The sequence below is a fragment of the Rhinoraja longicauda genome, chromosome 2 (genome assembly GCF_053455715.1).
Source record: "Rhinoraja longicauda isolate Sanriku21f chromosome 2, sRhiLon1.1, whole genome shotgun sequence".
Lineage (NCBI taxonomy): Eukaryota > Metazoa > Chordata > Chondrichthyes > Rajiformes > Arhynchobatidae > Rhinoraja > Rhinoraja longicauda.
Window position 1 is genome coordinate 100,338,134 of NC_135954.1, and position 25,561 is coordinate 100,363,694.

The 25,561-nt window shown below is 39.5% G+C and overlaps 1 protein-coding gene across 4 annotated transcripts in view; it reads right to left on the reverse strand.

Annotated features, from left to right (window-relative positions):
* The window catches only part of larp4b (La ribonucleoprotein 4B), a 73,346-nt gene that overhangs the window by 22,619 nt on the left and 25,166 nt on the right, over window positions 1-25,561 (reverse strand). For all 4 annotated transcript variants that reach the window (XM_078425086.1, XM_078425095.1, XM_078425067.1 and 1 more), the window contains exons 2-10: window positions 21,842-21,972; window positions 13,744-13,879; window positions 12,414-12,578; window positions 9,268-9,361; window positions 8,385-8,521; window positions 7,281-7,384; window positions 5,437-5,547; window positions 4,067-4,120; window positions 3,778-3,984 (exon numbers count right to left, since the gene is read on the reverse strand). In XM_078425086.1, coding sequence (XP_078281212.1) covers window positions 3,778-3,984; window positions 4,067-4,120; window positions 5,437-5,547; window positions 7,281-7,384; window positions 8,385-8,521; window positions 9,268-9,361; window positions 12,414-12,578; window positions 13,744-13,879; window positions 21,842-21,922 — 1,089 coding nt within the window. In that variant the 5' untranslated portion in view covers window positions 21,923-21,972. The remainder of the gene's footprint in view (window positions 1-3,777; window positions 3,985-4,066; window positions 4,121-5,436; window positions 5,548-7,280; window positions 7,385-8,384; window positions 8,522-9,267; window positions 9,362-12,413; window positions 12,579-13,743; window positions 13,880-21,841; window positions 21,973-25,561) is intronic.

Here is a 25,561-nt window from a genome sequence, read left to right on the forward strand (position 1 = left end):
TCGTCCAAGATATTAATTTAGAAGAATTTATGATTTAATCATGACGACCAAACTCTTCCCAATGTTCAGTAATGGCAGATTATAAAGTTACAGTCAGGAAAATGCTGTGATGCTTTTGCATAACATCCTCCATCGTAATCTAAAACAAGCTACAAAACAAACAGTGAAGACAAACTTATGTAGCTTTGTAAACATGGGACAGGTTGCAAAAATCCACTGAAAATCTTGAAAGGCATGCAAGCTTCCAAGCAAAGTGAATACATTTAGTTTGAATTGCCAATTCTTACAAGAAGGCCCAAGATCCGAGATGACTACCTTCGTGGGCCACCATTTACTAGCCGTACCGATTGTAACACCAGATTGCAGCAAGCTATCCCTCCCCTCTGCCCCCTCATTCTCCCTCTCCCATCTACACATTGGCATTCTACAGCCAAACGCAAGCAGAGAGGGATTATCCCACTTGCATTTCCATCCAACGTCAATTCTAAACAATTCAGTTAATTTTCTTAAAGAATCCTACCATTGCTGACTGACATTTGGAGTTAAATCTGAGCATGGGTGAGGTGTGGCATTTTGGGAAGTTGAATGCAAGGGGAAAGAAGACAGTTAATGGCAAGACCATTTAAAGCATTGATGCAGAGGGATGCAAATGCATGAAAGTGTCGATACAAATAGATAGAACGGTAAAAAAGGCTTATTACTTCTGTCGGTCGAGGCAGGAAGACCGACAGAAGAGTCAGGAAGTCATGATGCAGCTTCAGAGGACTTTGGTTAGGCCGCATGGAGTACTGCATGGAGTTCTGGCCAGCGCATTGTAAGGAGGTTTTAGAGAAGATGCAGAAGAGGTTTACCAGAATGCTGCCTGTATTAAGACAGTATTGACTATGAGGAGGGGTTGGACAGACTTGGATTGTTTTCTCTGGAGCACCAGATGCTGAGGGACATCTTGATAGAAATAAAATTAAGAGGTGCATAAGAGGTAGACAGTTAAAACCTTTACGCCAGGGTGGGAACTTCAAGATGATAGGGGCAAAGTTTAAAGGAGACGTGTGGGGGCAAATGCTTTTTTTAAACATGGAGGGTGATGGGAGCCTGGAACGCACTGCCGTGGTGGATGGTGGAGACAGATGCTATTGTGGTGTTCAACAGGCTTTTAGACATGCAAATAGTCTTTACAAATACCCTTTTATTCACTCCAACACATAACTGTGCACGGGTTAATCATGAAATGTTCATTTTGGATAGCCAGTACTCAAATGCATATTATGCTGCACATCATTAACAAGATGCAGATGAACAGGTCCAATTTCAAATGGAGAATCCATAGAACATATGATTAAGATATTCCAAGCTTTGAATAATTGGATAAACTGTAGACCCAAGTTCACAAGTTTCAAGATTAGTAATTTAGCGTAGGTGATTTATGGAATTAGGTCTATTGCTTTGACCTTCCAAGAAATTATAGTTATGAGACCTCATATAAAAAGACTAAGTAATTAAATGGACACTTCTACAAACAATGCTGCTTTTGGGTATTATTAAAAGTGCCACAGTAGTTTATGAGATTTATTTTTTGTCTGGATTATGGAATTTAAAAATTTCATTAAATATTCAAGATTTGATTTGCTCCTATATATCGAAAGCTTCTATAAATTGAAAGCTTCCATTTACAAGTCTATAATTTAACCAAAACGACTAATTAGATCACTTGCTGTTGATGTTTAACTTCAGAAACTCTTTCCAAAGTAATAATGGAATTTCCAATAGCAAGTTTTCGCATCTCCGTTGATTTTAATTTTGGCTGAGCATTACCATAGAAGCAAAACAATTGCAGTTCGATCCTGAAAATAAGAGTGTACCATTAAACAACTTTTCCTTTGGATACTGCTGACACGTCAAAATTCTTAGATTTCTACCAACAAATCACCGATCCACATAATTCAACTAAAACCTATCAAAAACAAGGCTTCAAGCTCAGCATCTTTTCAGAAAACACATGACTTCAATCCACTCTCCTTTCAAACCACATCGCAAACCATGATGGACTTGCAAAAAACTTTTGCAGAAGTAGGATTCAAGAACCAAGTAAAACTAGCACTTGTCACAAGTTCCAACAGCCCTTGAGATAAAGATTACAGGCCAGCCATTTCAGGCATTTGAAATAACGAATTGGTAGTTTAATCTAGTACATGAGCAACTTTTTTTTGCACAAATCTATTTTGTTAATCCTACTGTCAATGCAAGATTTGATAATTAGCCATTCGGCCTATCAAGTGTACTCCATTCAATCATGTCTGATCTATCTCTCCCTCCTAACCCCATTCTCCTGCCTTCTCCCCATAACTTCTGACACCTGTACTAATCAAAAATCTATCTCTGCTTTAAAAATATCCACCGACTTGGCCTCTACTGCAGCAAAGAATTCTACAGGTTCACCACCCTCTGACTAAAGAAATTTCTCCTTATCTCCTTCCATAAAGAACGTCCTTTAATTCTGAGGCTATGACCTCTAGTCCTAGACTCTCCCACTAGTGGAAACATCCTCTCCACATCCACTCTATCCAAGCCTTTCAGGCCCCCTCCCCCCACCACCATTCTTCTCAACTCCAGCGAGTACAGGCCCAGTGCCGACAAACATTCATCATATGTTAACCTAATGATTCCTGGGATAATTCTTGTAAAACTCCCCTGGACCCTCTCCTGAGCATATCCTTCCTGAGATATGGTGCCCAATAATGCTCACAATATTCCAAATGCGATCATCCAGTGCCTTATAGGGCCTCTATCAAATATCAAACCATCAAATATAGTTTTGATTTCCATAAAGAAAATGAAAATTCACCAGACCGTTGCCCAGGAGCAGAGTAGGTGCATATTTAGAAGATCGAGGGACAATCTCATTGAAAAATACAAAATCCTTAAGAGGGTTCGAAAGGGCGTATGAGGGAAGAAGACATTTACCCTCGATGAGCACGATGAGTGAGGATCGCAGTCTCAATGGGGCAGTCCAATCAGGACTGAGATGAGTAGGAAGTCTCTTCACAGTGAAGGCATTTTCAGCCAAGATTCTGGCATTTTCCACCCCAGGGACTCAGAGATCATTTAAAACAATTCTAAATGTCTGGACATGAAAATCCAGGGATATGAGGATCGTGCAGGAAAATGGAGTAGAGATAGATGATTATCCAAAAGTTCAATAAGAGGCAGGGCAGACTCAGTGGCATATGGTTCCTAATTCTTGTGTTTATCTTGGAACAGCCATTACCTTTCAACACTGCTGGCAAAAGGCAACAAAGGAAGGAAACCCCCAGATACTTTCTATTCCAGGAAGTTGCTCTTCACACCACCCACTTTCACCCCCCAAATTATATCCCAAAGTTCCACACCATGGAAAAAAATTAAACATACTTAGAAGAACAGCACAAAAAATATTTTGCTGAAAAAGAAATGAGGAACCAAATCTTTTTTTCCAAAAAAAGGAATTTTGAAAAGCACCACAGCATTCTCCATAGGCAAGTGATTAGTTTGGGCCACAACAAAATATTCATTCCCAAACTTTTGCTTCCAATGGAAATTCAAAGGGATCGAAATAGTTTCTCTAGAATATTCAAAATTTGTCAAAGTAATGAAAGGTCGCAATTAGCGAGGAGGAAATACATTTAAATTTTGTTATCAAGGAAAATGCTATTCAGGGCAATTACAAAAGATTCATAATTAAAATACACACAGCATACACACACATCAAATATTCACAACATCCAAATGCATAATGCCTACCAATGTCGGATCCAGGTAGCTGTGGGTTGTAGACCAAGACTGTGGAGCAAGAAGACTGTAAAGTGGAAACTGCTGCTGAGGGCTGTAGATGGGAGGCACATAAAATGATGTGTACCTCTGCTGAGTGTATAGGTTCATGTCAAGAGGTCTGTAACCATTCTTTGGTAGAAAAGTGTTGATAGCCATCGGCTTTGCTTTTATCCTTGCCTACAAAAAAGGGCCCAGGTTCAAGTTAATACTTCATAGCACGGAAAGAATTAAACATTTAAGCAAAGAAAAAATCAGCTACCTTTATAGGCTTCCCTTGAAAGGTCTTTACTTCTTCTCGAAGGTATCTGTATGCCTGAACAAAATAAGTGAATCAGAACACAAACTTACTCCATTTAACAGAATGACGCTCAAGGTGAAGAAATAAAATTTACAGAAAACATGCCAGTTATTGTGTCTCCAAGAATACTATTCCCTTTGAGAAGTTAAGTAATTTGCCATTTAGAATTGAAGCTGACATTGCAATACAAGATATAAACAAGTGCTTAGGCAAACGTAACACAGTTGAGATCAGAGCCATCATTAATTTGTTGAATAGTCAAGGACTGAATAAATAATGATTGCCATAACATATAATCCTAGATATCATCAGGTACAAAATCTAACAATATATACATATTCTTTAAATTTTTCCTACGTTTAAGTCTTCATAAAAACACAAGGGGCCAAACTGCTCATCTTGAGCGTTAATAATAGACAATAGGTGCAGGAGGAGGCCATTCGGCCCTTCGAGCCAGCACCACCATTCAATGTGATCATGGCTGAACATTCACAATCAGTACCCCGTTCCTGCCTTCTCCCCATACCCCAATAGAAACAATTTTGTTGGAAAATTGTCAACCTCGATAAATACAGTTGAAAGCCGTATGCTCCAAAAATTAATCTGATTTTAATTTGCAAAAGTTTTAAATAGTTGTTTTAATGACAGAGTGGGTCATTTAAACTCATTTCTCTTCTCATCATGATTAATTCCACAAAATTGAAGATTTTCCATTTCAACCACGCTATGCCAACAAAATTACTCAGCCACACTAAAGAGATAGATAGCGAGCAATGCTCTTCAACCCCAGGCTCAAGACGCCCTCTACTGCATCAATATGGCACTGCCTTGCCCAGCTTGTCACTGCAGTTTCTTGAAATTAGTAGAAATGTTGCCCATGGAACTACATCAAACTGAATTAGACAGTCTGTAGCATTCTGAAAACAATACTTACAAAGTTACCAGTCAGACATCTAATCTGGGCTCAATTTGAAGTCAAGAAATAAAGGCGATGTGTTACTCACTGCACTTTGAACACAGAACTATCTCAAGACTGTGTAGGAAGGAACTGCAGATGCTAGTTTAAACCAAAGATAGACACAAAAAGCTGGAGTAATTCAGCAGGTCAGACAGATAAGGAACAGGGGAAGAATGTTCTCAACCAGAATGGTCTTTTCTCCAGATGCTGTCTGACCCGCTGAGTTACTCCAGCCTTTTGTGTCTATCTACTATTTTAAGACTATTCCAGTTACCAGACTTTAATACGAGAGCTCGGCGTATTTCGCACAGAATAATGACCATTGTATTGGTTGTCAAAATTCCCCAAATGCCCAAGAAACAATTCACTTTACCTGCTGTGCATCAGCCTCCGATTCAAAGGTGATAAACCAATTATCATTGTAGGCAAATTCACAACTCATGAATTTTGGGAAATTTTCTCCTTTAAAAAGCGCTTCTACTTCCTAGAGAAAAAAAAATCTAGTCATTGAACAGATATTTTCCATGCAGATTTGTCAATCCCAAAAAAATTAAATTCAATAATGCAAATGAGGGGTACGTATTGTACAAGAATTTATCAAAACATGCCACGCCCATTTAATGACCCAAGGAAGAAGCATATTTACAGTAATTGATAGGCTTTCCTGGAAGTTATAATGACAATAAACAAGCGAAAACTTTGTCACTGCTTCAGTTTGTTGATTATTCTATCGACTAAAAACACAAATAGCTTTAGTATTGCTCAATAATACAGGAAAAGAAAAATATGCAAATCAACTGAAAAGCCTTATCTTGAAGAGCAAACTAAATTAATGAAGGACCTTTAACTTTAAATGTGAACCTTTCTTCTCACGAATGCCACCCGAGGTGCTGAGTATCCCCAACATTGAGTTTTAATGTCACCTGATCCAAAGTTTGCACGACAAAACATTTACTTCATTTCACTGCAGCTGTAGCTGTGCAGTTTTGGCAAGATCCCATCTGGACAGGCATACAATTTTAATCTACTTATCAAATGGGAGTGCAAAGGTTTAACCAGACCGATCCCTAGGATGGCAGGATTGAAGTATGAAGAGAGATTAGATCAGCTAGGCCTATATTCTCTGAGCACATAAGAATAAGATAATAAATCAATGAAATTGTAAATAATGACACAGACTAGATGCAAGAAAGACACTCTTCGTAGCGCGAATCATGAATCAGTTGTCATGGTGTGTAGGAAGGGACTGCAGATGTTGGTTTACATCAAGGATAGATACAAAGTGCTGGAATAACTCAGCAGGTCAGGCAGCAACTCTGGAGAAAAACAATGGGTGACATTTTGGGTAGGAACCCTTCTTCAGACCCAAGGGTTTAGTCTGAAGAATGGTTCTGATCCGAAACATCACCCATCCCTTTTCTCCAAATCTGCTGCCTGACCTGCTGAGTTACTCCAGCACTTTGTACCTATCAGATGTTACAGTCACATGTGGTTTGCTATAGAGAACAGAGTTCAATGCATTCAGAGGAAGTAAATCCATTTTTTTAATGCCAAAGGGATCAAGGAACGTGGGAACTAAGTGGTAACCAGGGTACTAAAATGGATGGAGTCAGTCCACAAGGCCAAATGGCTTGCATTTCTTGGTTTCAGTTTGAGGGATTTAAATTAGATCTTGCATGGATTTTGGTGCTGATGTCAATACTCCTAATCAAAGGTATCACAAAATGCTAGAGTAACTCAGCAGGTCAGGCAGCATCTCAGGACAGAAGGAATGGGTGACGTTTCAGGTCGAGACCCTTCTTCAGACTGAATATTCCTAACATTCCTAATCAACATTCCTAACATCTATAACATACATGTAGTCACCGCTTATTCCAATAAAATCAGTGCAATTCCCTCCTTGCATTTTCCATGTTAAGGAATATTTGTAGTCTGAGAATTTGTTCATTTAAAACCTTTGTACAATGCCACTTTTATAATTTACGGTTCATCTCGAATTAATCTCCAAAATCCACAAGTGGTAAAAATTAAAAGCTTGAGATCCTCATTTGGTACATGTTACCTGGGTATTAGCTTTATTGCTAACATTTCTGAAGATCTTGAGAATAATTGGACCAGTTTACCATCCCTTACACCCCATCATTCTGTGGCTTTTATTTTTATGATTCAATAGTTTGAAGATTCAAAACGTTGTAATCCGATGTAACCCCATCTTACCTCAATAGGTGTTGACTCTGGTACTTCTCTTAGAATAACAATGCAGCGATTTTGATTTGGCCTGACCTTCTCTCCTTTCTCGTCGACTTGAACCAAAGGCAAGGCTAAATGAATTACAGATATCTTCAGTAACAATTCTTTTCAAAATATTGAGTCACACAGTCGTACAGCATGGAAGCTGCCCTTCGGCCTAACTTGTCCACATTGACCAAAATGTCCCATCTAAGCGAGTCTGACCTTCCTGCATTTGGCACATACAACTCTAAATCTATCCTATGTACATGTCCAAATATTCCTAAAACACTGCGATAGTACCCGCCGCATCTGCCTTCTCCAGCAACTCATTCCATACACCTACCACCCTTCATGTCAAAAAAGGTGCCCCTGAGGTTCCAATTAACCCCCCCCCCCCCAAACCTAGGTCCTCTGTTTTTTGATTCCCATAGTCTGGATAAGGAACTGCATTTACTAATCTATTCCTCTTATGATTTTACACACTATAAGATTACCCCTCACTCTCCTGTGCTCCAAGCAATAAAGTCTTTGCCTACTCAACCTCTTCCCTATAGCTCAGGACCAAGTCCTTGTAAATCTTCTCTGCACCCTTTCCAGCTTAACAACTTTCTTGTAACAGGGTGACCAAAACTAAACACAATACTGTAAATGTGGCCACCAATGTCTTGTACAAGTGTAACATGACTTACCAACTACTACACTCAATGCTGAGTGATAACGGCCAAGGAGCTGAAAGCCTTCTTGACCACCATATCTACCCATGATGCCACTTTCAAGGAATCATGTACCTGCACAGCTAGATCCCCGTCTACAACACTTCCCTGAACCCTGCCATTCACTATGTAGGTCATGTCCTAGTTTGACTTACCAAAGTACAACATTCTGCACTTCTCTGCATTGAACTCTATTAACCATTCCTCAACCCACCTGCCCAACTGATCAAGATCCTGCTGCAATTTATGACAACCATCTTTACCATCTACACCACTCAATTTAGTGCCAGCTACAAACTTAATCATGCCTTGTCCATTCTCATCCAAATCATTTATATCATTGCTCTTTAAAACTTTTATTATAGCACATACTTACATCTCAGAACTTCAATAATCAAGTCCACATCTGTGCTCAGTTTCTTCACATGGTCAAGATTTGCTACAGTCAGTATTGGCACATATTGATCACTATCCATTTGGGAGACTAGGTACATGTCAGTGGCCAGATTTTCTCTGCAAAAAAAAAAATTTGAGATCAAGAATTTTAGTTACATTTGTTTCCCTTCCACACTTAATGTCAAGTTCACGAATTAAGGAAGTTCTGTGCACTTAAGGACCCGTTCAGTCGCAAAATCAGAATAATTGCAGCATGAAAGCTAACTGTCCCACCAAGTCCATGCTGGCTTTATACAAGGGTAGTCCATTAATCCACTCAAAGCACTACATATTCTTTTCTTTCAGAAAATTATTAACTCCTCTTTGAATATTGTACTCTGATCCACCTCAATCATTTCCCATCAATCCATCCCAATTATTGTGGGAAAAATAAATTCTTCTGTCACATTGCATTCTTTACCATAACTTTACTGGACCTTTTAGCTAATCAATATTGCCCTTCATTGCAGTCTTAATACTTTTCCATTTCAAACTGGAAAACATGGTTATCAATTTAACAATCCATTAGCACACAATAGGAGGAAGAGCAAATTTAAGCAAACAGATCGCTGATAGGAATGTTTGTTGATTCAACTATATTAACTCCTAATTGTCCTCAATCAATAGAAGACAGTGAACATATATATATTAGGACACCGAAGGCTGCACTCAATCCATGCGGTGGATTTGTGGGAGTGCTTAGCAAATGTTCAGTGCCATCCAACTGGTTCTAGCAGCACTGGGACACACCCAGATCTAGAAGAGGGAACATAAAATTCTCCTGTGGACAAAGCAACATTAAAAAGCCAGCATCAAAGACTCACCGAGACAAGCAGAACTCCAGTGTCTTTTTCAGCAATTCCCTAAGGTCTTCTTGACCAACAGTCGGACCTTCCAATAGAGATTGATCTCCTCCCCCTACAAAGCAATTATGTTAGTACATTACATGGCATGTACATCAGATTACACCTAGTGCACATTAATAGCATCATACAGCGTGTAAACAGGCCCGCTGGCCCAACTTGCCCATACCGACCAACGTGTCCCATCTACTCCAGCTGCACCTGCCTGCGTTTGGCCCATATCCCTCTAAACCTGTCCTATCCATGTACCTGTAATTGTCTCTTAAATGTCGATAGTCTCTGCCTCAACTACCTTCTCTGGCAGCTTGTTCCATACACTCAATTTTGTGTGGAAAAAGTCACCCCCTTGATTCCTATTGAATTTTTTTCCCCTTCATAATAAATCTATGTCCTCTGGTTCTTGACTCCCCTACTCTGAGCGAGAGACTCTGCGTCTACCCAATCTATTCCTCTCATGATTTTGTTCAACTCTATACGATCACTCCTCATCGTCCTGCACTCCAAGGAATAGAGTCCCAACCCACTCAACTTTTCCCAATAGCTCAGGCCTTCGAGTCCTGGCAACATCTTCATAAGTCTTCTTTGTACCCTTTCCAACTTGACAACATCTTTCCTGTAACATGGTGTGCAGAACTGAACGGAATACTCTAAATGCAGCCTCACCAATATCTTATATAACTGCAACGTGACCTCCAAAATTCTATACTCAATACTTTGACTGATGAAGACCAATGTGCCAAAAGCCTTTCTCACCACCCTGTCCACCTGTGATACCACCTTCAATGAACAATGTATCCGCACTCCTAGATCCCTCTGCTTGACAACACTCCCCAGAGCCATACCATTCACTAGGTAGGTGAACCTTTCCTCAGCCCACTTGGCCAACAAATCAAGATCCTGCTGCATTTTGACAACCACTATCTGCAATACAATCTATTTTTGTTTTATCTGCAAACTTGCTAACCTGGCCATGTACATTCTTCATCCAATCATTGATATAGATGACAAACAGTAAATGGGCCTAGTGCCAAACCCTGAGGCACACTATCAATCACAGCCCTCCAGTCCGAGAAGCAACCTTCCACCATTACCTTATGCTTCCTTCCATGAAGCCAATTTTCTATCCATTCAACCATCTCGCCATGGATCCCATGCGATCTAATCTGCCACAGCAGCATCCCATGTGGAACCTCGTTGAATGCTTTGCTGAAGTCCTTGTCTACTACATCTATAGCACTGCTCTCAAACACTTTACTCACATCTTCTTGAATAAAGGCACACATTCACCACCCTCCAGTTTTCCGGCTCCTCTCCCGTATTTAATGACGACGCTTAAATTTTCTGCCAGGCCTCCTGCAATTTCCTCTCTAGTTTCCCCACAATGTCCTCAGATATATCTGAATTGGCCCGGGAGATTTGTCTCCCTTCATACGCATCAGGACCTTCTGCGCCTCTTTGACCACAATACTAATGACTTTTTTTTTACATGTCCAAACCCACCAGTTACAAAATAGGTTAAATAGAAGTTTACCCATATCCAATTTGAGGGATTCCCCCAAAATATATTGCACTGAATATAACCAGAATTTTATCGATGGAAAGAACTAATACTGACTCATTAGCAGACCAGTGCACAATATTTTGCAATGGTCATTGGAGGAAATAAAACAAATTGCACATGCCAACAGCAAGCAATTACAAAAGGCAAACTCAATATACCAGGTAAAGATACCTTGTTTTAATTAAACAAGGCCCTGATAAGAGTGCATCTAGAATATTGTGTACAATCAATATGGTTTCCCTACCCAAGGTACCTAATCAATATGTGTAGGAAAATAACTGCAGATGCTGATACAAATCAAAGGTATCACAAAATGCTGGAGTAAGTCAGCAGACTGAAGGGTCTCGACCTGAAACGTCACCCATTCCTTCTCTCCTGAGATGCTGCCTGACCTGCTGAGTTACTCCAGCATTTTGTGATACCTTCGGAGTAACTCAGCAGGTCAGGCAGCATCTAGGAGAGAGGGAATGGGTGACGTTTCGGGTCGAGACCCTTCTTCAGTCTGAAGAAGGGTCTCGACCCGAAACGTTACCCATTCCCTCTCTCCTAGATGCTGCCTGACCTGAGTTACTCCAGCATTTTGTGATACCTAATCAATATGGTATGGTCTTGCTACCCAAGGATGGATATTCTCACAATAGACAGAGTGAAAAGATTCACTGGAATAATTTCTCAGATTGCATGCTTGGTGAGCAAGGAGAGATTAAAAAGAATGGGGCATAAACACGAGTTTTGAACAACGTGGATTTTGCTTAAACATGCTAAATTCTGGTGGGACAAAAAAGTTTGGTGCAGAATTAATGATTTCCCTGGCTCTGATGCCAAAAAGCAGACTATCAGACTCAATACAAAGGTCAGCTATTCAGGGCCAAGATAGGAAAGGCATTTCTTCACCTAGGAAGGTAGCGGATCTCCACCCAAGTTCGGCTCTGATGGGCCAGGTTACTAACCATATCTTGCCTGAAACATACAGGTTTTCAGATAGTAGGAGAATGAAGAGATATAGTTAGTGAAGTCAAGTGGTGGTTAAAAGATAACTGATTTTGCTGAATGGCAGAGCAGGCACAAAGGGGCGAATGGCCTACTCCTGCTTAATTCTTATTTACATCGTATCCATCACAATCACACCATATAGGCTTGAATTACCTCATATTATGGGCCTAGAAATACTAAACATACAAATAATCTCAAACATTGTAAAACAGCTGCATTTCACTGATCCCAACCATACAGACAAAATCAGGTGACAAAAAGCTGCAAATTTCAACTTGGATTGCAATCCGACAAGAATGAAATTTAAGCACAACTACATTGTGCAAATAAATAGCTTTTGCTTATAGATTCAAAATTAAAACAAACTAAGACAAGTTTATATAAAATCATTAAAATCCATAGCCCAATAAAATGGCCAAAAATAAAAACTGAAGTCAAATGACAGTTTTACCAAATGAGGATGAGAATCATAAAAAAACAAAACTAGGGACATTTACATGTTTGAAATGAACCAAAGAGAATGCAATAAATAAATGTCAGTGCCCTTCATTACCCGTTTGTCTGGTTCCATGCATTGTTTCATACTCCGGGTAATAAGATTCGGTGCACTGCAGTGTGACAGCATCCAGATCAGGCTGTTCAGAGGAAGGAACTGTCAGAGTGGACTCCTGTGATGGACTCTGAAATGATTTGCCAGCATCACCATTGGTCTCAAAACCTGCCAAATAGAATTTAAGAGTGGATGACATTTTCATCGCCGACAAATTACAATTCTTCGCCCACTTTCTCCAAAGCACAAGACTTTACTGGATGATGCAGCAGGGGCTGCATTGGCGAAGGAGGATTTCAGCCAGAAACGTCACCTATCCATGTTCTCCAGAGATGTTGCCTGACCTTCTGAGTTACTCCAGTGTCCTTTTAGCTCATTGAAGAGTTTTACATTTAATTGCACTACTCTGCAAACCTCTAAATGGAGAAAGATTAGAGCTCACGAATACAGAGGGATCAGGGTATGCTCATGTACAATTTGCTAAAGGCTAGCACGCAAATAAATGAGAAAGCAAACAGCATTATCATTTATTTCCAAAGGAGTGTAAAGGGAGATTAGGTTTATGCCGGGCACTGTTGAGACATCTGAAGGACTCATACAGGTTTACAAATTTGAAGGATGCTAACACCTTGTAAGCATTTCAAAGTTTTACTTTGACTGACCCAGGGGATGCAAAATAAGGAAAATGGTAAAAAGGACATGGTTGTGTCCATGGAAATGAAGGGTCGGTCTGAAATATACATAATCCCAAAAAGCATGAAGAGGATCCTTTTCCTCGTGGAATAAATTAGAATTTGTTTAGATTAAAAATAAGGGAATGCCAATTTAAGACATCAAGACACTCAGCGGGTCATAATTTTTTGGAACTTTCTTCCTCCAAGAATAATAGATGCAGAGTCTGGATATTGTTAAGGCAGATCCTTCATACAACTGGTTCAACTTGTAGTTTGTACATTCTAAAGATTTTTCGGATCGTGCACACTACAGCCAATATATGCCATTGATGGAGAAATCAATGGTTCATTTGGGTGATTGAGACGGATCCTTTGGCTCAACCTTTCCTACCAACCAAGTTGCCTAATTTGGTACTAATCAAGCAGGCCGCTTTGTGATGAACGGTATCAAACTCCAATATTGCTGGAGCTCTGCTTATCCAGCCAATGAAACATATTCCATCGTGCTCCTGACGTGCCTTGCAGGTAAATTTAAGATGAAATTAAATTTCTTCTCCACCAATGTTAGCTATCAGCATAACAAATAGAAAGCTAAATAGATTTACTGCTAAAATATTTTTTTATTTTTAAAGTAGAGGCCAGAATGGAGATTTCCATACCTTCTGGGCAAGCTTCGGAAGCCCCCAGTTGTTCTTCCCAAACTTCACAGGCATTGTTTGCAGCAGCATCCAGATCTAGCACATGATTACCCCATACTTTGGCATTGGGATTCAACTCTGAAACCTTCACAGACTCCTGTTAAAACAAGCAACTTATTTTATATTCCATACTTGAAGTCGAAAATATCTCCACAGTAAAGGTTAGAAGCCGACAAATTGAGACACCACAACACAGTTGAATAAAACAATATTTCAGAAGTTTAGAGAATTTGTTGGGGAGTAGCACAGTATGGAAAGTGACTCCGAGTAGCAGCCATAGTCCAGGAAGATCCAACACAGTGATTACAATAAAGTTTTGAATTAAATTTAAGCACCATTTGACAAAAACAAATGGCTTTTCACTGCTCTATAATTAAAAAACTAATTTTTGACAAATCAAACTGGAAAGCTGGGAAACAAATTTACAGAAAGCACAGCTGTACAAAAGTAAGCATATTTGTCAACAGAAGATACTGGCAGAAGATTCCGATACAGAAAAGTCAGAACATACAGTATTTCCAGAAGATACTTGGGAATCCTACAGTGAACAATTTTTAATCTTGTTCTACTTGTGTGGAAGCATTGGGTCAGATCTGCAGGTAATTCATCAGCTATTATGGACAAGGTATATCTTTTCAACCTAAAAAGGGAGCATGAGCACTTGACCTCCTCAAGCTTGACCCACTATCTGAATTGTAAATGACCAGCTGCTAAACTTACAACCACATCCCCTTGTTCCAGGTTCTCTCATCAGTGGCAAAATCAATATCTACCTCATCATGCCTCCTTCGGGTCTTATGTTTTAATATTACCCCTCATTCTTCTGAACTCAAAATAGAGCTAATTTCTTCAGCTGCTCATGATAGAACCTTTTCCTCCCAGGAACCAATCGTGTTAATGTACCTTGAATTACCTCAATTTTACAACATATCCCTTCTCAATATTGATATTGTCATTGGTTTATCATTGGCATTTTCCAAGCTAGTGAAAAACTTTTGCATGCTATCCAGGCTTATCATATTATACATTTTCACAACACGTAATCCATAAGAGTAAATAAACAATGCATAATATAATGTTACAGCTCAAGAAAGTGTAGATTTTATAAAGTGCAAGGACCAAATAGACAATAGGTGCAGGAGTAGGCCATTCGGCCCTTCGAGCCAGCACCGCCATTCAATGTGATCATGGCTGATCATTCTCAATCAGTACCCCGTTCCTGCTTTCTCCCCATACCCCCTGACTCTGCTATCCTTAAGAGCTCTATCTAGCTCTCTCTTGAATGTATTCAGAGAATTGGCCTCAACTGCCCTCTGAGGCAGAGAATTCCACCAAATGAGGTAGATTGGAAGATCAGAAAGTGCATCCTTAGCATATGAGACCTCAGTTCAAATCTGAAAACAGTGGGGAGGAAGCCGTGCTTTTAAATCATCTGCCTGATGGGAGCCGAAGATAGAAAGATCGGGATGAGAGTGTTGATTATGTTGGCTTTTTTTTGATGCAGCGCATAGATTGGGTCTATGGGAAGATAGATAAAATGTTGGAGTAACTCAGCGGGTCAGGCAGCATCTCGAGAGAAAAGGAATATGTGACATTTTGACTAGAGCTTCAAGCCGAAACATCACCTATTGCTTTTCTCCAGAGATGCTGCGTGACTGCTGGGTTACTCTAGTATTTTGTGCCTATATTCAGTGTAATCGAAGCATCTGCAATTCCTTCCTACACATTGGATTAATGGGAGCTGGTTTATGTGATGCACTTGGCTGCTTGCTACAGGTCTTGCCATCTTGCGCAGACCTGTTGCGATACCAAGCTGCAAAGCATCCATAGAAATTGGCAAATCATCTGAGACATGCCAAATTTCCTAGGCTCTCAGAGGAAGTCGAGGCACTGATGTCATTCCTTGGCCGCTGCATCAATGTGGTCGGATCAGGGCAGCTTGAAGCTCTCGCCACCACTTCAGCACCACTAATACAGACTGGGACATATACGCCTCCCTGCTTCCTGAAGTTAACAACCAGTTCCTTCATTTTGCTGACATTGAGGGAGAGGATGCTGTCTCGTCACCAGGACACCATTATTAAATGTACAATTGGAAAGTCCGAGCAAGTTGGCCACTGTAATCAATTTTATAAACATTTATTGGACAAGACTATTTGGCCTTCCAAATAAATAGACTATTTATGCATTCCAGCTGATTCTGAGAAAGGATTTTCAATCAGAAAAGAAAACTCTTTTCTCAAATACAGATCGTCTGACTGTGAAGTGCTTCCAGCATTTTCTGTTAATATTTTAAAACAGTCCAACTGCCAAGCTGTGCGCATTCTATTCAGCTACAGCATCCCTGGTGCCCCTTCAAGTCATTTTTAAATGCAAGATGCACTTCTATCTCCTATCCAGTCAATTGAAAACATACAATTTTTAAAACATATGTACCTACATACTCTCTTTAATCTTATCTCACTTGTTACTGTTCTTTCTTCCCACTATTTCCCCTTACCAGAAATAATTAATGTAGACCGTTCCATTTTATGCGTTGATTAAATCTCAACTCTAAGAAAACACTCACGTGGGATAATCTATAACTAAGCCTCTTTGCTCCAGCATCATCTTCAACTCTCCCCCGAATCCTCTATTATATTCTCGTACACTCATCAGAATTCAGCTACAGCTGGGTACAATTGGCCTTCCATATAATGCTTCAGCAAATGCTAATTTTTTGACATTGAACAAAGTCAAAATTAGGATTAAATATCATGGAAGAATATGTGCGGTCTTGTCACACCGTAAAATGACGAGGAATAGGCTGCCTCGAATTCTTTCTATAGACACGCAAGGAAGTCAATATGCAATATGTCAATAAAGCACATTGATTTTAGTTTTCCTTTGCTTTGTTCACATCATCCTCCAAATATCTGCTTCGCACTGATCAAATTATATTTATAAACCCAAGTAGCTAATATCAAACAAAACTCAACTTCAATCTTTCCTTCCTCTGTCATACTCTCAAACCCTTTTCTGGCAGAAAGTATTGATAATAAATTTTAATCTAAACAATCCGTTTAAGATCACACACATTTCCATTACCTACATTAGCATCTCAATTATGCTGCAATTCAGTCTTATTCTTTGAACTGTTATACTAATCAAAAATGGCCAAAAGCCAGCTTACCTTGTAAGCACTGACGACAGGCTGACACTGAGAAATTATATTTGGTATTGGTTCTGGTTCCGAAATCCCGAAAAACCAGTGCGCGCAATGCAGAAAAATCATACCATGCAATAACATCAGATAACGCAAAAGGATAAAATAAACAGAGTGCAGAATAGTGTCACAGCTGCAAAGAATGTGCAAGGGCAGCAACAAGGCAGTTTGCAAGCTCGGGATATTCATTAGTAAACGAATCCTTTCAACAGCCCGCTAACAGCAAGGAAGCCACCATTGCTGAATTGGGTAACACTTGCTTTTAAGCTTCTGTACTTTCTGCCTGGTACGAGGTGAAAAAGGGAGAGGAAATGTGAGTGGTCCTTGATCAATTAACAGATTCAAACAAATGCCCCCAAACTAATTCACCTCAGTCAATATCTTAATGAATACTGTAGGAAGGAACTGCAGGTGCTGGTTTAAACCGAAGATAGACACAAAAAGCTGGAGTAAGTCAGCGGGTCAGACAGCATCTCTGGAGAAAAGGAATAGGTGACGTTTCAGGTCGAGACCCTTCTTCAGACTCGACCCGAATATTCCTTTTCTCCAGAGCTGCCATCTGACATGCTGAGTTCCTCCAGCTTTTTATGTCTATCTTAATGAATACGATATTTTGATTACAAAAGGATCACATTGCTGCAAACTATCAACTGCATGGTTACAAGATTTATTAAATGAAAATTGGGTCATATGTATCACATGGATTTCAGTTCATCAGCTTCCAATGGAACAGCATACTATTTGTGTAGTATAAAATAGAATAAAATCTAAGATTTGTATCCTAGTCCCTAGCAAGCTCATGGAACACGTCCAAACTCCCATAAAAAAATTCCAGTAACCTATTACTCTAATTTCCGTCAGCTTCCACCCCCCCCCTCCCCCCCTCCAGATTCGATCCATCAACGACAAAAACTGAGAGTTTTTCAGTGGCCAATTAACCTGCCAACCAATATTTCTTGGAATTTGCAAGAGCACCCAGGGAAGCCACAACATCACAGGGAGAACACCCGAGACAGCACTGAAGTTCAGAATTAAGCTGTAAGTCAGCTTCTCTATTACTGGTGTTGCTGTGCCACTTAATGGATTTAAGAATTCATAAATAAAACACATAAATCAACAAATGCCCATACTCTATTCTACATTTAGGGACTGTACATCATGATGTTTTTAAATCATTTTTGCCATTTCTGCAAATAATACTACAGAAACCAACAAAAAAGCAATCTCTACACTTCAGTTGCGGAACCAAACAGTTCTAAGATTCAAAATCCTGCTATCATAATGCTAATTACTTCTCACAGCTGCTCCACATGAAGAGCATCTTTTAAACGTCGACGGGATCATCAACAGAACATGTTAGGCTTGGCTTTCAGTTAGATGAGAAGCCCAAATGTGAAGCAGATGATTATAAAGGAAGACTCGTGCCACATCCACCAGATCTATTGTGCAAATACGATACAAATTGTTTGATATAGATTTAATATCTACGTTAGGTTATCTAAAAAATCCTCATTTTTATTTTGTAACTCCCAAAATCTACACAATTCAATTCTACCATGTATAATTGAGCAGTAACCATGTGGGATTAACACAATTTCTCACTGCTTCAAAGGAAAATTCTCAACAACATCTGGCACGCGAATAAACATTTGCCATTCAAAATTATCTTTTTCAGGAGGAAAACATTTAATTTTTCTCCGGCACAGTAGTTCAAAGACCATCTACAAGGTTTACACCTCTCCAACACTCCCTACATTTATCTTATCAAGACACATCAACTTTCTCGGCTCCTCTCTGATCTGTTTACCAGCCTGTTTTTCTCCCCTCATGGACCAATAGTTCCCTAGATTCTTTGTCGTTTATCAAATTAGAATCATTTCTCAGGAAATCATCACTAGCTTTTCTTGCAGTATTTTAAGCTTACATCTATAAGCGAGTTCAGTATTTCAACTGAGCATGCAAGGGCTAAGCATTCTCGCCGGCTGATCTGCTGTGTATACAGACCTGCGTTTTATGTCTACCGGAGTACAAATTAACCATAAATACACCTAATTAATATTTTTAAAACAGTATTTTCTTACCTCGACGAAGCAAAACTAGAAAATAAGGATGAAACGCAGGGCTGTGTACACGCAGATCAGCCCGCAAGAATGCGACCTATGACCAGCGACCTATGACCGGCACATACTTAGTCGAAATACCAAACTCCCTTATTGACTCATCATAATCTTTGCAACTATCCATTATCTGGAACCATACCTACATTTGCAGTCTGTGCAGTGGTCAGGGTCACTGTTTTGTGGGGTTACTAATCTGTATCCCTATTTTCAATTACTTCAAGTGCAGCCCAGGGTTCAGCTTTCAGTATTAATTTCGCTTTTCAATTATCATTCTTTAAACTCTTTCCACATTGCTAACCAACAATATCCACTGAAGCAGCAAACCATGCTTTGCAGTCACTGAAAAGTCCTGCACTGTAAGTTGTGTGCGATGAAACAAACTCCCAATAGAACACCAGGCTAGTTAACATCCATGTGCTAAAATTATCACTTCTGAGACAGTTTAAGATACACGTGCTACTGCCACTCAAATCTTTATAGCACAGCTCAGTTAGTATTTCAAAATTAATGTCACCAATTTTCTGTTTGCTAAGACTTTGTAATATAGATTCTAGTAAACACACGATTTAAGATCGTGAAAGTTAGAAAAAGAATTAAATTAAATACCTAGATTTAAATAATCATGAATTCGTTGTTTCTTGAGTCAATTGTGGGAAATGCAACCATTGGTAGGTTCACTTGGAGCTTAACCATGGGATGTGGTTACACGTTCTTACAATTGCTACCATCAAATGTTATTAGTACAGCATGATGCTCGAGTAGTCACAATGTCAGTTGTTCCCACAAGATCGTATATCTAATAATGGAAATTCACAGGAACCGCTATTTCAAGTTCCATAAAACACTCAAGTGAAAGTGAGCCCATTAGACAAATACTTCAAACGCTTCAATAGTCGATGTGCATTATTGAAATTGAGGTAACATTATCAACCATCACCACAAAATTATACACACATTTTTAGTTTGCAAATCTATCAAGATTTTTATATTTTTACTAGTCCGAGTTATTCATATATCAAAGGCAACTGATCATAACCTTACTTGAACAGGCAATTTGCTTTAAAGGGAAAAATATCATTTTGGGAGGAAACAAGAAACCGACATTAATCTACAATGTCTACAAATGCTTTTTTTTTTTGGAGTGAGGAGGGGTTGCAGAAGACTAGAAAGCTTTGTGTTAAATACTATATCAATCTAATATAGTTTCGCTTTGGAAAACTTGGCAGTCTTGCAAGAGTTAAAATTTACCCTACCAAAACACAAAATAATGCATTTTCCTTCTAAAGATGTGAATGTGATTTTTCCAGTCGTCGGAAACTAGCATCAATAGATTCATAATAATTCCATATAGAATGTATGTTATTTGAAACTTACATCAGTTCAACTCAATTGTTTCACTCAATTTAGGTACTCTGTCCAAGTTTATCCAAGGCACGTGTGGATATCCAGATATCACATTTGAATACAGTACTGAAATGGCTCTGTATGCGCCAGTTTATTTTAGTTTAGAGATACCGTGAGGAAACAGGCCCTACGGCCAGCCGAATCCACGCCACACCCATTCACCCAATGTTATCCCGCTTTCTCACCCACCTCCAGCACAATTTACAGAGGCCAATTAACCTATAAACCCACATCGTTTTTTGAATTGAGGAAACCGTAGCACCGAGAAGAAACCCATTCAAGAGGGAGAACATTGAAACTCCACAGTTCATAGCATCCGCAGCACCCGAGGTGATGATCGACCCTGGGTCTCTGACGCTATGAGGCAGCAGCTCTACTGGCTGGGCCGCCGTGTCGCCCTAACTGCATATTTCTCCATGAGACTGTGCTAATGCCCCACCTGTTGTCAGTAGATATTAAGGACACTGCAAGGTATTTATCTCACAAAATGCTGGAATAACTCAGCAGATCAGGCATCTCAGGGGAGAAGGAATGGGTGATGTTTCGGGTCGAGACACTTCTTCAGACTGAAGAAGGGTCTCGACCCGAAAGATCAGTCTGAAGAAGGGTCTCGACCTGAAATGTCACCCATTCCTTCTCTCCTGAGATGCTGCCTGACCTGCTGAGTTACTCCAGCATTTTGTGAAATAAATACCTTTGATACCTCTGCATCTGCAGTTATTTTCTTACACTTAAGGACACTGCAATATTTAATCAGCAAGGGAGTTGCTGATTAACTGACATGGTCTTGCAACAAAGTGAAAGGTCCTTCAGTTCAAAGTATTTGGAGGTCTGAGCGCAACCACCTTTTAAAACAGCATTATTTTAAAGCTCAATAATGTAAAAGCTTCCATACAAATGTGTTTTATTCTTTTATTCTTAATTGTTTACTGCATGTCATGTTGTTACTTGCGAGCAAAGCACCAAGGCTAATTCTTTGTATGAATACATACTTGGCTAATAAAATTTATTCAATTCAATTATTCAATTCAATTCAAAAGGAAAAATTCATAATCATCTGCAAATGCAGCGACTGTTAAAAAAAAGTGTAATCCTGCACCAATGTAGTGCCCAAAACAATATTAGGGCTCAACATGTGCTTTTGAGTAGGTTTGTATTAGAAATAGGTGATCTATCTCCTCACTTACTCACCCTTCAATTTTTGTTTTTGAATTGTATCTCCATACATGTGACAATAATTAACCAATTATATTATTGATGGTCAAGACAGACAACTAATCCAACAAGCATTCTGATCCAAACAGCATGACTAATAACAGTTGCAACTTACCAGTGGGGTACTGTCAACAACCTCTTGGACTTGCTGCACTTGCGGTTCAGCCACAACTTTAGTGTCCTGGTCAGAAGTCATGAGCCGTCTGCTTTCTGGCTCCGAAGAGAGAATTTTAGTTGTCAAAGAATCTGTGAATCAAAATATCCATGAGCAATTCATATTTACAAGTCCATTCAAAGCAAGAATCAATCCCATCTTGTTTTCAATCGTGCAAGAGAAACAATGGATTGCAATGTTACCAGTTACAAAAAAAACCTGCTGAAATTAAATCTGGAGAACACAAGATTCCTCCCCTCGTACAGTAAGTAGATTATTAGATTGCAACGGGTTATGGCGAGGTAGGCCGTGGTGGATTATTTATTTGCAAATAAGACAGCACAATAAATTTTAAATGTTCAAAATTTATGGAGTTTCAAGCAATCACGATTCAACGTGGAATTCAGCCACAAAATACTAAAGCAGACCCCATAAATTTTGTACAATCCTCAAACAGCATAGAATTCTACTGGCACATGAAACAATATCCAGAAGGATGCTTACCATCTTAAATGGCGTTGTACAACGTGTAGGATTTATAAACGAGTTCCTCATAAAGCAAATGGTTCAAATGGAACCAAGCAACTTTGATGCTGTACTTTCTACCTTTCTATATTTAGCAACCCTTCCTGCTTTAAAAACTCTTTTGAAGTGCAAAGTACTGCAAACAGAACACATCACTTGGTGTTCACTCACAAAATCCTCTTAGCGTGATCAGTTTTACATCAAGGAATAAAACAAAAGTTTGCAGCCATAAAGGTCCACACAAACCTGAAGAGAAACGTTAATCTTTTTCCATCTGCAACAATTGCAGAATATGCTCCCTTCAAATATACATAGCGTTACAACTTTAAATTTGAAATATTGGCATCACGACCAACATTACTTCCCCACCCTTTATCATTATCAAGGAAAAGAAACCTACCTGCATTTGTACAAGCATATTGGATGTGCATTTCCCCAAGGTGAATCCGATATTAAAAAAGTGGTGAATAAAGTAAAGCATTGTATAATGCAGGCCGAATTGGTTATAACTTTCCCCACAGTAATAAGACAGCAAGACTGTCATCCGCTGGATGTAACATGCCCACTTTTTTTTGTAAATTATTTGACTTCCTCCTGCTAAAATCTATCATTTTTTTGCATTGAATTTGTTCTGCCAAATACAGTGCTCTCCATAATGTTTGGTACTCCACAATTTGAGATTTGTAATATGGAAAAAAAAATCACATGTGATTAAAATGTACATTGTCAGATATTAACAAAGGCCATTTTTATACATTTTGGTTTCACCATGTAGAAATTACAGCAGTGTTTATACATAGTTCCCCCTATTTCAGGGAACCATAATCTTTGACAAGTCCATGTTTAGTATTTTGGTGCATGCAATGACTGCTTGAAATCTGCGATTCATGGACATCTCCACTTGCTGGGTGTCTTCTCTGGTGATGCTCTGTCAGGCCTGTATTGCAGCCATCTTTAGGTTATCCTTTTTTGGGGGCTAGTCCCCCTCAGTTTTCTCTTCAGCATATAAAGGGCATGCTCAATTGGGTTCAGATCGGATGATTGACTTGGCCACTCAAGAATTGACCATCTTTTAGCTGTGAAAAACTTTGTTGCTTTAGCAGTATGTTTGGGTTCATTGTCTTGCTGTAGAATGAACCACCGGCCAATGAGTTTAGAGGCATTTGTTTGAACTCGAGCAGGTAGGATGTGTCTATACACTTCAGAATTAATTTTGCTACTACCATCAGCAGTTGTATCATCAATGCCGATAAGTGAGCCAGCAACTTCAGCAGCCATATATGCCCAGGCCATAACACCCCCACCACCGTGTTTCACAGATGAGGTGGTATGCTTTAGATCTTGGGCAGTTCCTTCTTTCCTCCATACTTTGCTCTTTCCATCACTCTGATATGTTAATCTTCATCTCATCTGTCCACAAGACCTTTTTCCAGAACTGTAGTTGCTCTTTTAAGTACTTCTTGGCAAACTATAACCTGGCCATCCTATTTTTGCAGCCAACCAGTGGTTTGCATCTTGCAGTGTAGCTTCTGTATTTCTGTTCATGAAGTCTTCTGCAGACAGTGGTCATTGACAAATCCACACCTGATCCTGAAGAGTGTTTCTGACCTGTCGGACAGGTGTTTGAGGATTCTTCTTTATTACAGAGAATTCTTCTGTCATCAGCTGTGGAGGTCTTCTTTGGCCTGCCGGTCCCTTTGCGATTAGTAAGCTCACCAGTGCTCTCTTTCTTCTTAATGATGTTCCAAACAGTTGCTTTTGGTAAGCCTAAGGTTTGGCCGATGTCTCTAACATTTTTATTCGTGTTTCTCAATTTCATAATGGTTTTGTTGACTTTGGTCCGCATGGTGATAAACAGCAATAAAACTTTCCAAAGGCGATGGAAAGACTGGAGAAAAGACTAGGTGCTGAGAGCTCTCTCATACCTGCATTAAGGAGGCAATTAAACACACCTGAGCAATTACAAACACCTGTGAAGCTATGAGTCCCAAACATTATGGTGCCATGAAATGGGGGGGCGGGGGGGGCTATGTATAAACTGCTGTAATTTCTACATGGTGAAACGAAAATGTATAAAGATGGCCTTTATTAAAATCTGACAGTGTGCACTTTAACCACGTGATTTTTTCTATTACAAATCTCAAATGGTGGAGTACAGAGGCAAATAAATAAATGATGGGTCTTTGTACCAAACATTATGGAGTATTTGGCAGAACAAATTCAATGTAAAAAAATGATAGATTTCTGCAGCAGGAAGTCAAACAATTTACAAAAAAAGCTGGGCATGTTACATCCAGCGGATGACAGCCCAATGGCTCAAACCAATTAAGTAAATGGGAGCTTGGCACTGCACAAAAGCGAGCAAGTTATGCTAAACCACACACCAAAAAGGACCGACGGTTGCAAAAGCTAATGAATAAAAGGTAGATGGAATTAAAAGGAAGATGGCAATGCAGGAAGGCACTGTTGATGTAGGTCAGCCTGTGTGTTGCATTGTATGTGTTCAATTACTATACATAACTACTGCTGATCCTCCACAAAACTGTTGCAGACTGTAGAACAGGTCATTTGGCCCATGTTGACCATGCCAACCATTACACCAAATTAAACTCACCTGCTTGCACCAGCTAAATGCCCCGAACGTCATGTGCGTACCAGCATCTGCAGTTATTTTCTTTTACAAGTTGAGATCATGGGATCATTCCCATTTACCTGTATTTAGCCTATAGCCCTCTAAACCCTTCCTGTTCATATATCTATCCAAATGTCTTTCGAAAGTCATAATTGTGCCCACTTCTATAGATTCCAGATAAGGACTATCCCTTGCAAAAAAGTAAATCTCTTCCTCCTCACAAAAAGCATATCCCCTCTCATTTTAGAATCCTCTACCGTGGGAAAAAAACTGAGCATTGACTTTATCTCTGCCCCTCACGATCTTGTACATCCCAATAAGATCACCCATCAGCTTCGTACACCAAAGAAAAAAGTCCCGGCATATCAGTCTCACCCCATAACTCAAGCTCAGGTAACAGCCTATAACTCAAGCTCAGGTAACTATCCTTCCTATAGCTGAGCAACCAGAACTGCATAAAAAGCTCAAAGTGTGGTATCGCCAACAATGTGCACAGCTGCATGATGTCCCAAATATTGTACTCA